The sequence below is a fragment of the Globicephala melas genome, chromosome 4 (genome assembly GCF_963455315.2).
Source record: "Globicephala melas chromosome 4, mGloMel1.2, whole genome shotgun sequence".
Lineage (NCBI taxonomy): Eukaryota > Metazoa > Chordata > Mammalia > Artiodactyla > Delphinidae > Globicephala > Globicephala melas.
In genome coordinates this window covers 3,111,196-3,125,987 of record NC_083317.1, presented here as the reverse complement: position 1 = coordinate 3,125,987, position 14,792 = coordinate 3,111,196, and the positions used below count along the sequence as shown (strand labels likewise).

Sequence of the window (14,792 nt, the reverse complement as noted above, 5' to 3'; positions counted from 1 at the left end):
TTTCCGCCCCCTGAGAGAGCTGGGGAGCTGCAAAGGCAGCCCCCGCTGTGACCTGCAGGTCAAGAGCTGCCTGCAATCCCTCCCTTTTTTCCCACACTCCCTGTGGCAATTAACAAGGGGGGTGGGAACCAGAACAGTGCTGAAACCAGCAGATAACTGGTGGCTGGGTAATCCTCGCTCTGGCTACATGAAGGACAGAAATAAAATTGCCATTTCAGCTCTGGGTGCAGCTGGAAAAAGCTTTCACTCTCGAGGATGTACAGAAAACTTAGGGGAAGGAGGTACATGGAGAAGAAACTTTTCCCATCTCCTATTGAAACTAATGAGAACGGCACTCACAGCAGGGAGAGCAGGAACCCAGGGGGATTCTCCTAGCGTTAAGTGGTGCTTGGGTTTAGGTCGCGACCACAAATAGCGTACGGCCCCATGCCAGCCAGGTGATGGAGTACCCACCTGCGGCAAAGGAGTCCCAACTGGCAACTGTCCACCTGGGGAGGTGACCAGCCCCCTGCAGCCAGAGGGGGTCGCTATGGGAATCTGGTCACATGGGGAGGTGACCAGCTTTGCAGCCAGAGGGTGTCGCTCGCTATGAGCACCTGTCCAGAGGGCACTTGGAGACAGGCTGCTTGGCCCTGTCCCCAAGGCGGCTGGACTCAAAGGCAAGATGAGGGGGTGCGCCTTAATGTGGGAGGGGAAGAAAAGGGAGTGAAGATAAGGGAGAGAGGAGAAACGGGGAGGGAAGAGGAAGGAGGGAGGAAGGCGGAGTGGGGGAGAGGAGGAGGGGGCGGGGAGAGGAGGGGCCGAGCCGGCGGCACGGGCCGCAGCGGCGCGCTGGTTGGCTGGTCCCCGCGTCCTCCCGCCACCCACCCCCTCCTCCCACTCTCCGCCCTCCCCGCGGCGGCTGGCGTCGAGAAAGTACAGTAAAAAGTCCAAGTGCAGCGCTCGTCGAGATGGGAACGGGCTCTTCCAGCTACCGGCCCAAGGCCATCTATTTGGACATCGATGGACGCATTCAGAAGGTAGCGCCCTCCCCAAGCTTCCCAGCCCGGCGCGGGCGCCCTCCCGGCGCGCCCCCTGTGGTGCCAGCCCGGCGGCGGCCCCTCCCCGGTGACAGCGCGGGGTCCCGGAGGCGGGTGGGGGCCGGCCAGGGGGCGCCGGCGGGGGAGGGGACGGCGGTCGAGCGAACCGGCATCCGTGGAGCCTGCTGCGGCCCTCGACAACTCGGGCCGGGGGTTGGTGGGGCTCTGCGGGGCAGGTGTCCCCACGCGCGGCCCCGTGGAAAGGCGCGACTGCAAGGGGGGATTTTTTCCATTTCGTGGGCAGAGCTTTCTTTGTAACAGATCTGATGAGGCTGAGTTCCTCCGTTCAGAGGCTGGTCCGTTAAGCCTTTTACTTCCGGTGGAACACTCACCCCGGGAGCCGGTGGGCAGACCTGCCGGGCAGAGTCCTCAGACAGGGAGGGTGCCTGGAGCTCGCAGCCCCTGTGGGGACCGGGCACCGCTTCCCGGCCAGCAGGGAGCAGGTTGGGCGGAGGGGTGTCGGTAGAGGCTGGCTCAGCAGGGACTGCTCATCCCCCACCTCCTTCAGTTACCCATCCCAGCAGGTGGCCGGCTCTGACCGCCAGGGGGTGACCCCGGGGCTGCTCTACCTCCTGGGCCCGCCGAGAGACTGGGTGACCCTCTGGACCAGCTTTGCATTCAGAGCATCACCTGCTTCTCACTGGCAGAGAGGGACGATAAGAAAGCTGGCTTGGAGCGGGCTTCTCCAAGCTCCCCGTAAGGTCCTGGGCGCGGGGGACAGGGAAGGCCCCGGTGAGGGAAACGCTCCGAAGTCTCAGCTGCATGTTTCAGGGAAACCCTGCAGCTGCCGCGGCTCACTTTGCTCTTCTCAAGGTGGCGCACCCAGAGCTGGGAAGCAGGGGGAGATGCCCCAGCCCGGCACGGAGTAGCCTCGGGGGCTCGGGTGTCTCCGGTTCTCACACAAGCCTCTGCCAGCCGCCTCACTCTCAGCCCATCCCCTGCTTGATCCCAGGAAAGGAGAAGTATGGGCTCCCCTTCTCCCACTATAGCCCGCTTCGTTGGAACCATATAACGGGGAACAGGAAGCAGCTGAAACAAGGGCAGGTGGCCCACCCCCTCTTACTTCATCAGCACAGGGCAGGTGGTGACCTGATGCAGTACTCCCCCCAGGTCCCCGGACTTCCAGGGCTGGGCACCTGTGACCGCACAGGAATTTAAGAGCCTCCCCAAAGGAAGAAAGGGCCCTCCGCTGAGTACTTCCCTGCCCCAGCATGGACACACATGCACACACCTGGGCACGCTCGTGTGCACATGCATTCACACACAGCACGCACATAAAAATATGTGCACGCACCACATGTAAACACACACAAGCACAAACACACACGCATGCACACACGTACACAAGCACACACGCTTTTTCTACCCCAACAGAGGAGAATTATCCAAGATTGGCCCTTTTTATCTTTAGAAAGAGGTGAGATGAGATGCTGTCACCATCAGAAGTGACAGTTCCTTCCCAAGAACTTCCCAAAGGTTTCCCGGAGAAATTCAGTGGGATGTGGGTGAAAAGTGGAAGAGAGGGTCTGGAGGGAGGTGAAGGTGAGTGGCGGGCTCAGCTCAGCCGTCATTGTGGGCATTTTGCGGCCGAGATGCTCAAGGTTTGGGTGACCTCCACGAAAGCAGCCCTGCAGGTGGCCCTGGGAGACCGCGGGCACCTGTGCTCGGGGGTGCCAGATCTGATGTTGAGGGTTGGTTCCACCACTTTCTGTGATCCTGGGCACCTAACCCTTGGCTCTTCTGAGCTGGCCTCCTGGTCAGTAAAGTGGAACAAAAACATCTGCTTCATAGACTCTCGTGCGCAGTGAAGGAGGCCATGTAGACAGAGTGCCTGGAACACTCTGGAACACAGCGGGCGCGATGCTCTCTCTCTGTTTCGTCCGTGCCCTTTAACTAATACAAAAGGGGGGAGGGAGACAGTGGTCCTCAGACCTCTGCCATCTGTGTCAGTGCTTCTTGACCTTGCTGTGCGCCCTCTGCCTTTGTTGCCGGCCCTGTTGGGGGCTCCTGGCTGCATCTCTAGCCCTGGGGGAGAACCGGATCATTTGGGTTTCCAGGCATGTGCTAGAAAGTCATAACCCCGCGCTCACCTCACGCTCGACACCCAGCAGCACTGTTGGGACTTTAATCCTGGGTTGAGAGCTCCTAGAGCAATGCTTCCAGCGGCTGCGGTTTCTTTTCTTAAAGTCCCAGGCACTGGATTAATTCCTAAAGTTCCCAGCATGCAGTCGTGTTCTCTCTCCCTTTTATCCCCATCCCACCTCCTTTCCGGGAAAGGTCACTCTTGAGGGGAGAGCCCCGCGGAGTCGGAGTCAGGGGATGAGGCAGGTACCGCTTCTGACGCGTGTGCCGTTCTGTCCGCCCATCGTCCCTCCTGCGGCCCCCACGTTGTTTCTGCTCCCTGTCTGTCCAGTGCCCCGGCTCCTGGTCCTTCCACGCTCCCCCCAGAGAGGGGCCCAGCGGGGAAGAAGAAGATAACAGGCAGAACAGTGGCTTCTGGGGCTTCCCTGGTGGCGCAGTGGTTGACAGTCCGCCTGCCGATGCAGGGGACACGGGTTCGTGCCCCGGTCCGGGAAGATCCCACATGCCGCGGAGCGGCTGGGCCCGTGAGCCATGGCCGCTGAGCCTGTGCATCCGGAGCCTGTGCTCCGCGGCGGGAGAGGCCACAACAGTGAGAGGCCCGCGTACCGCAAAAAAAAAAAAAAAAGAACAGTGGCTTCTGCAGATGGTGTCGGCTCCAGCAAAGCTTGGGGTGCAGACGTAACGTCTGTAGGGACAGCCAGCCAGCGTCCCCGTCTGAGGCCGTACCGTAGTGATCGTACCGTAGGTGTTCCAGGTTCCTAGAGAAACCGTGGCGGCCCTCGGGAGGCTGGTTCACTGCTTCCTTGGTGTGAAGGAGACTCCAGCACACACGGGCACTTCACCTGCTCAGGTATCCAGTGGGAGGCCGCCACGGGGATCTGGGGTCCACTTGAGGGATCCGTGTTCCATCCGCCGGATTCTCCTGCAGAGGTTGTGCAGAGGAGGCTCAGAGGGCAGACGTGGCTTATCTTCCCGGGTCTGGGTCCTTCCTGGGTCTACACAGAAGCAGCATCCCAGGTGGCTGGCAGCCATGGCAGGAGCCAGACGGCGGTCCTGTCCTAAGCGCCTCCACTACCACCCCCACGGCCTCGGGTTAGTTACCTAACCTCTCTCTGCCGTGGATTTCTCCGCTGTCACGCGGGGATGCTAGTTGTGCTGCTTGTTGTAGGAGTCCAAGCGGACAGGGCAAATAGCTTAGTTATCCAGACGAGTTTACTGAGCAGCTGCTATGTGCTGAGAGCCGGGATCCAGCTTGGTGAGTCCCCCCGAGCCATGGCCCCTCTGCCCCCTGCTTCCCCCGGAAGGGACAGATAGTAAACTGCCGCTGTTGCAGGGTGCCTGGTGATGGGCAGGACACCGCGGGATTCGGCTGGCAGGAAGGGGCTGTGATGCCGGCCGTACATGGGGCCCAATGAAGAGGTTTCCTTCCTCAGAGAAGACTGGCGTTGTGGGGAAGGAGCCCTTCTCGCAGACTGGGTGGCCTCAGGAGGACCCAGGCCGGGGGCTGCCGTATGGCCAGGGCTGCGGCCTCACGCGGCCCGCAACACCTCTGCACACCTGTCCCCATCGCCTGCGCCTCCACCTGCCAGGGGGGCGGGTGGGACCTGGCACCTCCCAGCCCCAGGTGAAGGAGGAGGGAGTGGGAGCCCCCAAGCCCGGAGAGCCAGCACCGCAGCTCTGAGGACTCTGCTCTAGGAGCTGATGCGTCCTGTTCCTACCCAGAGGGCTTGCTGTTTCTCTCCGCAGCTTCCCCTGACCTCAGAACCTGCTCCTTTCTCCTACCCGTGTCCGGAGCAAGGATGAGCTCAGCAGGGTTGCCCAGGGCATGACGGGACAATGCCCTTGGCATCAGGGAGCTTGAGGGGTCCTGCCTGGTGGCACGTCCGGGCGTGGGTCTGCCCACCTCCTGAGTGAGGCAGAGTGAGGCCTTTGTGGGACCCCCGGACCTGGCCTTGGGCTTGGGTTTGGTGAGAGGCCTCATCTGGGCAAGACTGACCACCCTGGAGACCATGATAAGTGCCGCTGAAAGGGACCGCCTGCTGGTGCATCGCCCTGGTCTAGCGGCCCCCTGGGGGACAGCCCCTTGTCGGGGGGCCGCCCTCGGCCTCTGTGAGTTGCCACGTCCTTGTTCCCGCCTCGCTCTGCAGCTGGAACTCGGGTCTTAATGGGCGATCAGCCACTTGAGTTCTGCTAAGTTGTTTCTGCTCTAAAATAATGGAACAAATGAGAAAAATCCAAAAGGAAGAGCAGTTAGAGCACTGGAAAGTTAAAATGTCAAGAGAAGGCTGTTTCCAGTTCCAGCGCCTTGTTGTGGTTGGTTCTCCACGCCCTGTGACTGTGCCCCCTTCCCCGCTGGGGCTAAGCCCCCGTCTGCCGGGCCTTCTCTCCACCCTGCTGCCCTCCCCCCAGCCTGGCCCTGTTGACACCTGGGACCCCAGGCCGTGAAGCCGGCACTCAGCCCCCGTGGAGCTGCGGGGCCGGGCCTGCCATCCCCTCCCCAAAGGTTCCCCCGGGGCTCAGGCCCGCCCTCCTCCCTGCGCTGGGAGCCCCGGCTCTGCCCGCCCTGCCGCAGTCTCCCTGTGCCGCCCTGCCCTGCTCTGGCTCTGCGCCCTCCGAGGACGGCAGCCTCCACTGCCTCTGGCACAGACACGAGCCAGCGCTTCAAGCTGGCCGATCGTCTTCAGCCTGTTTGCTGCAGGGTGCACCTGCCCCCGTCTGGTCCAGCGCGGTCCGCATGGCGGGGCCTGGAGTCCCTCCCTGGCTCATGGAATGTCTTTCCCCTCCTGGAATGTCTGGCTGGCTGCCTGGTGAAGCCTAGGGGAGATTCCCTTTTGCCTGCAGACGTGTGCCCCTGCTTTGCCCCACGCTCAGAACGTCCCTGGCCTGCCGACCGGAAGGGTCTATGCCCGTCTGTACAGGGATGCACTCCCTGGCCAGGCAGACCCAGCGAGTCCTCTGGGCTTCTGCGCTGCTGTCCTCTCCCCACATCACTGCCAGGTGCACTGCCCTCCGCAGTCCCAGCAAAGTCATTTATCCTCCTTTTAATGTTCATAATGTAAGAGCTTTAAAAAGATATTGAAATGGTAACAAGCTAATTGCAACCAAGGGAAGTTGGAGAAAGGGGGTCATTCCATACCCTTTCAGGGATTCCGGTGCAAATGGAGGTATAGGGCTGGTTGTGATGGGGAGAAGACCCAGCCCCTCGCCTGTGATGACCCTCTGTCTGCAGCTGCGCCAGAGCCGGGCTGCGAACACCGATGTCTCCATTTTCAGTCTCTTTTTCAACAAGTAGATCAGCCGCTAGAGTAAGTCAGCCTGACTCCTGAGATGCCGTATCAGGTGCTTCCAAATAAGATCTCTTGGAAACTGAGTCTCTCAAATTTTAGCCCGAGGTCGTGGAGAACTCGGGAGGCTGCTGGACCCCCTCCTTCCCACTATACGGTCGGAAAACCTCTTAAACCAGACACTTTCTGACACCCGGACGCCCCAGCACGGGGTTGGCTGGAGGCCCGAACCTCACTAATGTCATCAGGGTTGACGGGTAATGACATGGAGACCTTGCCGGCTAAGCGCAGGGGGGCCGGAGCTGCTCTCGGCGGTCACGTGGAGGGGCAGAGGCCGTGGTGCTGGACAGACAGCCTCTCAGTGCCCGGCTCTGCCACGGAAAGGTCACCTTCTCCTCGGTGAGGTGGGTGCAGTGCTGACGCCCCACACGGGGTGATGCGGATGGCGCTAGGCAGCACTCGTACAGAGCCCAGGGCGGAGCCGGCCACCCGGGGAGGCTCAGTAAACACGTCCTGTCCCCCGGCCCCCTCCCTCTGCCCTGTCCACTCGGAGACTCTGGAAGAAGCCTTCGCAGTGCCTTGGTGTCCCCGGTTTCATATCTGTGAGCCAGCCCACTGTGACAGACAGCCACAAAGACGGGGGCAGTGCCAAGGCCCCGAGACCCCGGCCCACTGCCCAGGGCACCTCCCTCTCCGACCCGGCAGAGGCGAATCTCTTGCCCTGAACGAGAGGGCCAGTGGCCTCACCAGAGCCCTTGTGGGCCAAGCAGCTGCTTGGCCTCAGAAACGTGCAGAGTACGGCTCTGAGTGTCAGGGAAGAAAAGCACGGGCAGGGCGCCCCGTCAGACAGCTTCTGGGAACCTCATTTGCACACTCAGCTGGGATGCTGAGCCCTGTGCCAGCCTCAGGGCCCCCGACACAAGCCCAGCAGTGGGCAGCAGGGGCTGGGCGGACAGGTAGCCTTGGGTCACTGCAGGCTGGGGCCCCACTCCCCTGTCCTGGGTTTGTGGTTTGCAGGTGGCAGGCTGCACTCCTGGGGACTGGGGGAGGTCTTTGGCAAGAAGGGCTGAGAGGGTCCCCAGAGGACACAGAGGGCCCTCAGGTGTCCATGTCAAGACAGCTGCAGCCCAGCCCTGCCCCAGTGAAGGATTCCTCCATGCTCCCATCCCCTCCCCTTCGGCCGGACGGGCCATGAGACGGGAGGGGGGCCCCGGCAGCCCCGGCCCAGGTGTGGCAGAGGATGGGCTCCAGCCTGGAGGACGGCTCGCGGCCGGTGCAGGAGGCGTGTCAGCTGCCCAGCTCGAAAGACGTAGAGACGGAGCCACGGCCTCTTGCTCAGCTCATCGGGCTAATTCCTCCCACTTTCGTGGTTAAGTGTTGGCATTGCCAGGGTTCTGAATCTTTTTGAGAAAAAAGTATTCTAAGGTAGTGCACACTTAAAGATGCAGCCGTGAGAGTATAAAAAGTGCACCCGTCTCTCCCCGGGCACCGGGTTTGCAGCCGTGCTGTGGGTCACTGTACAGGGCATTCACGTGCCTTGGAAATGGCACCAGACGTTTCCAATCTCAAAAACAACCTCTGCAGTCGATGGTGTGGTCATTTGCCTTGGCCGCGGCCCTGCCTACCTGCCCCCCACCAGGTACCACATCTCCTTCTCAATTCCCAAAGCTGATCGCCCGATGGGGACTTTTGCCTGAACAGAAACTCACAGCACCTCTGAAAACTCGGTCTTGACACAATGAAAGAAGAGCGAGAACGTTCTGTTCAGTTGGCTTTAGATGCCCTGCCTAACATTTTTTTTAATTTTTAAAAATCGTAGTAAAGGGCTTCCCTGGTGGCGCAGTGGTTGAGAGTCCGCCTGCCGATGCAGGGGACCCGGGTTCGTGCCCCGGTCCAGGAAGATCCCACATGCCGCGGAGCGGCTGGGCCCGTGAGCCATGGCCGCTGAGCCTGCGCATCCGGAGCCTGTGCTCCGCAACGGGAGAGGCCACAGCAGTGAGAGGCCCGCGTACCGCAAAAAAAAAAAATCGTAGTAAAATACACATAGCATAACATTTTACCGCCTTCGCCGTTTTCAGTGTACAGTTAGTGGCACTGATACATTCACATTGTCGTGCGGCCACCACCACCGTCCGTCTCCAGAACTTTCTCATTTTCCCAACTGAAACTCTGTCCCCACTAAACACTGACTCCCCTGCCCGCACCCCAGCCGCCCGGCAGCCACCACCCTACTCTCTGTCTCTGTGAATCTGAGTCCTCTAGGGACCTCCTATAGGTGGGATCATACAGGATTTGTCTTTTTGCGACTGGCTCATTCCACTGAGCCTAATGTCCTCAGGGTTCATCCTTGTTGTAGCAGATGTCAGAACGTCCTTCCTCTTTAAGGCTGAATAAGATTGCCTTGTGCGGAGGGACCACATTCCATTTATTCGTCGATGAATTTGCCTGCTATATTTTAAACCTGAATCATCTCCACTCTTATCACCTCAGTTTGCAAAGCGTAGGTCTGTTGCAATAGTGAATTATTGTGTCTTCTGGAAAACTTTGTGTTCCCAAAGCCCTCCCCCGTTTCCTGGTCCTGGTCGTGCTCATCCAGGGCGGTTGTGTGCGGTGTGGTCTATGAAGTGAAATGTTACAGGCCGGGACGGGAGTCAACTGTTCAGAGAAGACAGATGCTTTTCAGATTCAATTACACTCAGTCCGTTTACCAGCAACATGACATCACGGTTGAGAGCACCGATTCTGGGGCGGGTTCGTCTGCGTTTGCACCTGGGAGCGTGCGGGCAAGTTACATGCCTCGGTGTCTCCGTCTGTGAGGTGGGGGGAGGCCAGCGTCCGCTTCACAGGGCCGCAGTGATTAAATTCAAGCATGTGTGCTGAAACGGGGTGGCATGTGGTGTATGTTTAGGAAGGTCGTGTTATTTTTACTTGTTTGTTTATTATTTACGCATGTCATGGATTCAAGCTGCCGGATCTCTGTGTCTGGCTGGGGGAACCTTCCCGAGACGTGTGGCCCTGTGTGTCGTGCCATCGTTCCAGGCACAGGGCCGTGTGTCCAGGAGTGCCCTGTGGAATGGGGGGGCCGGCCCAGCCCCTCGGGTGTATCCAGCTCTGTGATACCTGGTGACTGTGTTCCCCAGGTCGGCCCCCAAACCTCTCTTCCCAGCAAATGCCTTTCGTTTCTCCTCCGACTGTTTCGGAGGTGGCGCTCCATCAGGACAGCGGTGAGAAGGGAGGACGGGGGGGGGGACGTGACCACCCAGTGCAGGCTCTCAGCTTGGATGCGCTGGGACCAGCAGTCCCGATCGTGACGTGGGGCAGCCTGCATGCCCGCGTGCTCTCCAGCTGCATGAGGGTTTCCAGGCTTCTGGGTCGTTTGTTTTGCTGGAGGGGATGGTAGCGGTACCCACAAGCACTTACCGATAATTTTACAGGCGAAACCAGCCTTTGCTGTGGAAACGAGCGGTGCTTGGAGAGTGCTCTGCTGGTTGCTTTCCCCTGCGGCCCCAGGACCGCTCTGCTGTCTCTGTCCCTTGGATGCCGGCTGTGCTCCCCCAGCCCCCGTGTGCAGCCTGGGAGAGCTGCTCGGCCCTGGGCGATCTGTCACAGGCAGACCCTCCTCAGTTTAGCCGAGAGGGAACACGGGCCGCAAGGAAAAGCGGCCGCCGCCCTGCGGTCACCACCGCCCGGCTGCAGGCTCCGGGAACCAGGGTGCTGTCCAGGTGGGGTCAGGCATCCCCGAGGCCAGCTGCAAGGTGCATTGATTCATTCTGTAAGCAGAACGGTTAGCAGACCCAGTGATTCAGGCTGGCTTTACCCCCACAGCTTCTGCCTTGGGGATTTTTTTGTTTTTACATTTATAGCCTTACAACTAACAGAAAAAGAGGCAGTGCATTTGACATGGTCGTCTAGAGCTCTTCAGTCATCTCTCCACCTGCGATTCCCATTTGCAAGAACAGCTAACCCGGAGCATCGTTCCTTGTTACGTAAAGGCTGACTGCCGGCAGAAGCAGCCGGGCGTGGCTGGCGGCTCGTCTGGAGCCCGTCTGCCATGCGCACCGGTTCCAGAGCGCTTCGGGGAGCAGCCCCCAAAGTGTCTGCGCTCAGAGTTGTGTTATATAAGCTTCACAGGGGGAAGAGTCAAGATGTGGGCAGTGCTTAAAGGCTCAAAATTCATGGTCACACATACCCTGAGATCTCAGTGAAGCTTCTTATGTAAGCCTCAGATGTCTTACCGTCACTATTAATAACAGAAAAAGAGCAAATACAAGAAGCAGTGGAACACGTGACTCAGAGATGGCTTAAGACGCCCCCTGGAGCCCGCAGGACGTGCGGCGGTGGTCCAGCATGTACTTGAGACCCATTTTGCGGGGGGTGTTTCGAAGGCTGAGCCCCAAAGAGCGGAGATGGGAGATGGCACCTGTGCCCTCCTGGCAAAGACGGCCCCGAATATTCCAAGGGGTGAGGGTCTGAGAGGCACTTCCTGTGGCAGGGTTATAAAGGGGCGCGTGTAGGAGCAGTGAGTTTTCTCCGGGAGTATTTCTTGAAGCTACTGGCACCAGGCAGAAGAGGGATGAGATGGGTCCCAGCCTCAGGGACGGAGAGGACACTCCCGTGCAGGTGATGCCTGGGTGATGGAGGGTGCTGAGGTGGGTGGGCAGAGGGTGAGGGCGGCCCTTCTCAGAGTCAGACTCGGCGGCCTGCCCTGGGCACCCAAGATGTTAAGCCTGATCGTCAGGGCCCGATTCTCAGGGCTCCCGTGAGTGAGCCTGGAGGGTGCGGGCTGCGTGCACCGGCGGACGTGGCTGGGTCCTCCACCTGCTCCCCTCTCCCTGCACCCCATACTTCCCCCCCGGAACGTGACAGCATATGCCAAGCCCTGCACCCTATTTTTTCCGACTCTTCCTGTGCACGGCATCTCCCCTCCCAGGCCTTTCCCTGAAGCCCAGGGCCTCTCCAGGGATGGGGGACTCTGGGCCTCTTGGGCACTGGTGCTGGAGCAGCGGGGCCCCCTCTACGTCTGGGGTTTCTGACTCGGTCTGCGGCCCTGTGGTGACCCCTCCCCACACACCCCCAGCGGATGCAGGTTGGGTCCAGACACCACAGGGCCCCCTCGAAGCCTCCAGCTCCCACCCCGCCTCGGACGTGCCAGGCTTGGCTTCTGGAAGAAAAAGCCAGGGTTTAGTGGCTCTCGGCCAGCCGCTGTGAGCCCCAGGCATCACATTAAAACTAGTGAGCCCCAGAGGGACTGCTTGGTTCAGCGCAGAGGCTGCACGGGTGACACGGCCTCCACAGGCTGGGTGGCACAGGTGCCACGCGATGTGGGACACTGGGCGTCTCGGCGTGGCCCAGGAGACGCGACATCGGGGACGAGCACCCCCGAAAGTGCAGCCGCACTGAGCAGAAACCCCGATCTTTGGAGGCACTTGTAGCAGCCGTAGAGGATGCCCGTGGGGGTTTTCTCCCGATGGTGGACGCCGGCCTCCTCCCGGATAAGACGCAGGACGGTGGGGCTTGGACCCGCTCAGGGCCCCCAGCGTCACCCATGCCCAGAGACATTTCTTTTCTGGCAGGAAAACTGTGCTCAATTTTTCTAATGAAATTTCAAGCGATAAAAAGAAAAGGAAATACAGGAGGCGATGGAGGGAGGGAGGAAGGAAGGCGGCCCCCACTGCAGATGGAAGCCTCTCAGCTCCCCTGCGTCCCACGACCAGCTCAGCTCACTGGACTTTCTCCCCAGCTCCCATCTCAGTGCACACGCCACTGTTCGCCAGGGCGCCCGCGTGACGGCCCCAGGTGCCTCTCTGGCAGGTTCCCGCCTGCCTGCGTTGTCACCTCGTCCTGTCTTTGTTCCCGTGGGTCCCCACCGTTTGGGGTGAATTGTGTCGCCCCCAAAAGATAGGCCCACGTCCTAACCCCCAGTACCTGTGAACTGGACTGTGTTTGGAAATGGGGTCTTTGCAGATGTAACCAAGGTGAGATGAGGTCGTGCTGCTTGAGGAGGGGCCTTTATCCCACGTGACTGTGTCCTTCAAGCACGTGCAGAGAACAGAAGGCGGAGGTGGAGACTGGGGTCACGTGTCCACGAGCAGGGAGCCCCAGGGGTTGCTGGCCGCCACCAGAGCCTGAGAGAGACGAGGACGGACGCTCCCCGAGAGCCTTCGGAAGGACCCAAACCCGCCATCGCCTTGACGGCAGACTCCCGGCCTGCGTAAACTTCTGTGGTTTTAAGCTGCCCGTTTGTGACACTTTGTTCCGGGAGCCCCAGAAAACTCATACAGTTGCCTCGTTTTAACTTCATTACCTCTTTAAAGACTTTCTCCAAATACAGCCCTGCCCCGAAAGCCTTGATCGTTCTCTGGAAGGGGCTAAAGGCGCAGCTTCCCTAGAACCCTCGGGGTCCCGGTTCATCCCCAGTGGGAATGACAGTGGGACGTGGGCGCTTGCTTCGCAGGACAGCCGAGCTCTCCGGCCTGAGCTGGAGAGAGGGGCCCTTCCCGCCTCCTGGTCACGGTCTCGCTTTCCCGCGGTTTCTTCTACATCTTGCCTTTTCGCCCTCCCCCGATCCCCGCCACACTCACATTCCGCCTTGAAACAGGGCCAGAGGGACTGCATGTTGGGGGAAGGCTCCCCATGGGTGGTCGCCGAGGGGCTTCGGCGCCAGGTCCTCTCCTCCTGCCCCCTCCCAGCCGGGGCACCCAGGAGCCCTGACCCCAGGATGGGTCTCCCGGGACCACACCCGGAGTCCTGACGCAGCAGAGCCGCGCGGGCAGGGTAGCAGGACGAGGGCCCATCGAGGGGAAGTGCAAGGCTCGTGGGCCACGAGCTGCCTCTTACTGGGGTTAGATCTCGAGAAGTAAAGCAAATCTGAAGCAGACAGACGCCCTCAGCCACGTCCTAGCTTCGGGCAGCGCTCCGAGGGAGCTCCGCGGCAGCGCGTTTCTCGTTCTTCCGCCCCTCGCTTTGTGCATTTTCAGTCCCCTGGGAGCCATTATTTCTAACAATGGAGCTTGGCCTCAGACACCAGAAGCGAGAAAAAACAGAAACAAAGCAACCCTGAACGATGACAAGAGCCGTGAGTGGATGAGCTGTGACAGATGGGTCCAGGGTGGAGGCTGCCGCAGACTCGAGCGGGGAAATGGGCCCCGAAATCCCGCTGAGGCTCAGGGCAGCCCAGAGCCTGAGCAAGTGGGGGTTACAGAGTCTGGGTGGCCGCGTCCTGCCGGTGAACGTGCACACGTCCAGGGCAGTTCCCACGACTGGACAGTTCCCGGGCTCTTTCCCTGCAGCCTCCCAGCCTCACCGTCCCCCAGGCCCACAGCAGCTCTCAGGGGCTGAATCACAGCCTTTGACCCGCTCCCAAGCTTCCAGCGTCTCCGCCCTCTAACCCGTGCTTCCCTGGCCCCGTCCTGCAGTTTGGTCCCAATCCTACAGACACTCCGTGCCTCATGCAGCTTCAAGGACTCCCATCGCCTGCAATAAAAGATCCCAGCCTTCTCAGAATGGAGGGCAAGGGTTTGTTAGCTCCCTGGGACTGCTAACAAATCAGCCATGAGCAGCGTGACTGAAAACAGAAATGTATTCTCTCACTGTTCCGGAGGCCAAAAGTTCTAAATCAGTATGACGGGGGTCGGAATCGAGGTGTTGGCAGAGGCCCTGGGGGAGAATCCGTCCCTGCCTCTTCGGCCTTCTGCGGTTGCCAGCGTATCTTGGCTTGCGGCCTCATCCCTCGAGTCCTCAAGGCCAGCATCTTCCAACCTCTCTCTGCCCCGGCTTCACGTCACTTTCTCCTCCCTGTGTTGTCGGCTCTCCCTCTGCCTCCCTTGTGATTCTGTGATTTCATCTAGGCCCACCTGAATAATCTGGGATGATCTCAGGAGCCTTAATCTAATCACACCTGCAGAGACTTTGCCCCATGAGATGATATTCACAGCTTCCCGGGGTTAGGGTGTGGGTATCTTTGGGGGGTGGGGCATTATTCAGGGCCAACGGCCACTTGGCTGTAAACACATTCTAGCCTCAGCTCACAGCACGTTTCCTCAGCCCCACAGGCTCTCCACACGTAGTCACTGTGCCCTAAGCCCAGCGGGATCGTCGGTCTAGAATTGTGGGTAGGGTGGAGCGAGGTGATCACACTTGCCCTTCACCTCCAGGCTGATTCACCCTGCTCCTTGTGGCCTCCCCATCCCTTGAGGTCGGCCCTCTTTCACAGATGTGTCCCATCTGCCTTTGTTTTCGTGTGTGTTGTGGACATCATCGCCTCCTCTGCCGCCGGGTACATATTACAGGCAGGGTCTTAGACATCTCTCTGCTCCCCCCACCAAATGTCGCTCTTCATTTTGATTGC

At 60.0% G+C, this 14,792-nt stretch overlaps 1 protein-coding gene across 4 annotated transcripts in view; it reads left to right on the top strand.

The window, feature by feature from the left end:
• The first annotated feature begins 889 nt into the window (after window positions 1-889).
• The window catches only part of PDE9A (phosphodiesterase 9A), a 94,877-nt gene continuing 80,974 nt past the window's right edge, over window positions 890-14,792 (top strand). For all 4 annotated transcript variants that reach the window (XM_030835500.3, XM_030835499.3, XM_060297760.2 and 1 more), the window contains exon 1: window positions 890-1,019. In XM_030835500.3, the coding sequence (XP_030691360.1) occupies window positions 951-1,019 (69 nt within the window). In that variant the 5' untranslated portion in view covers window positions 890-950. The remainder of the gene's footprint in view (window positions 1,020-14,792) is intronic.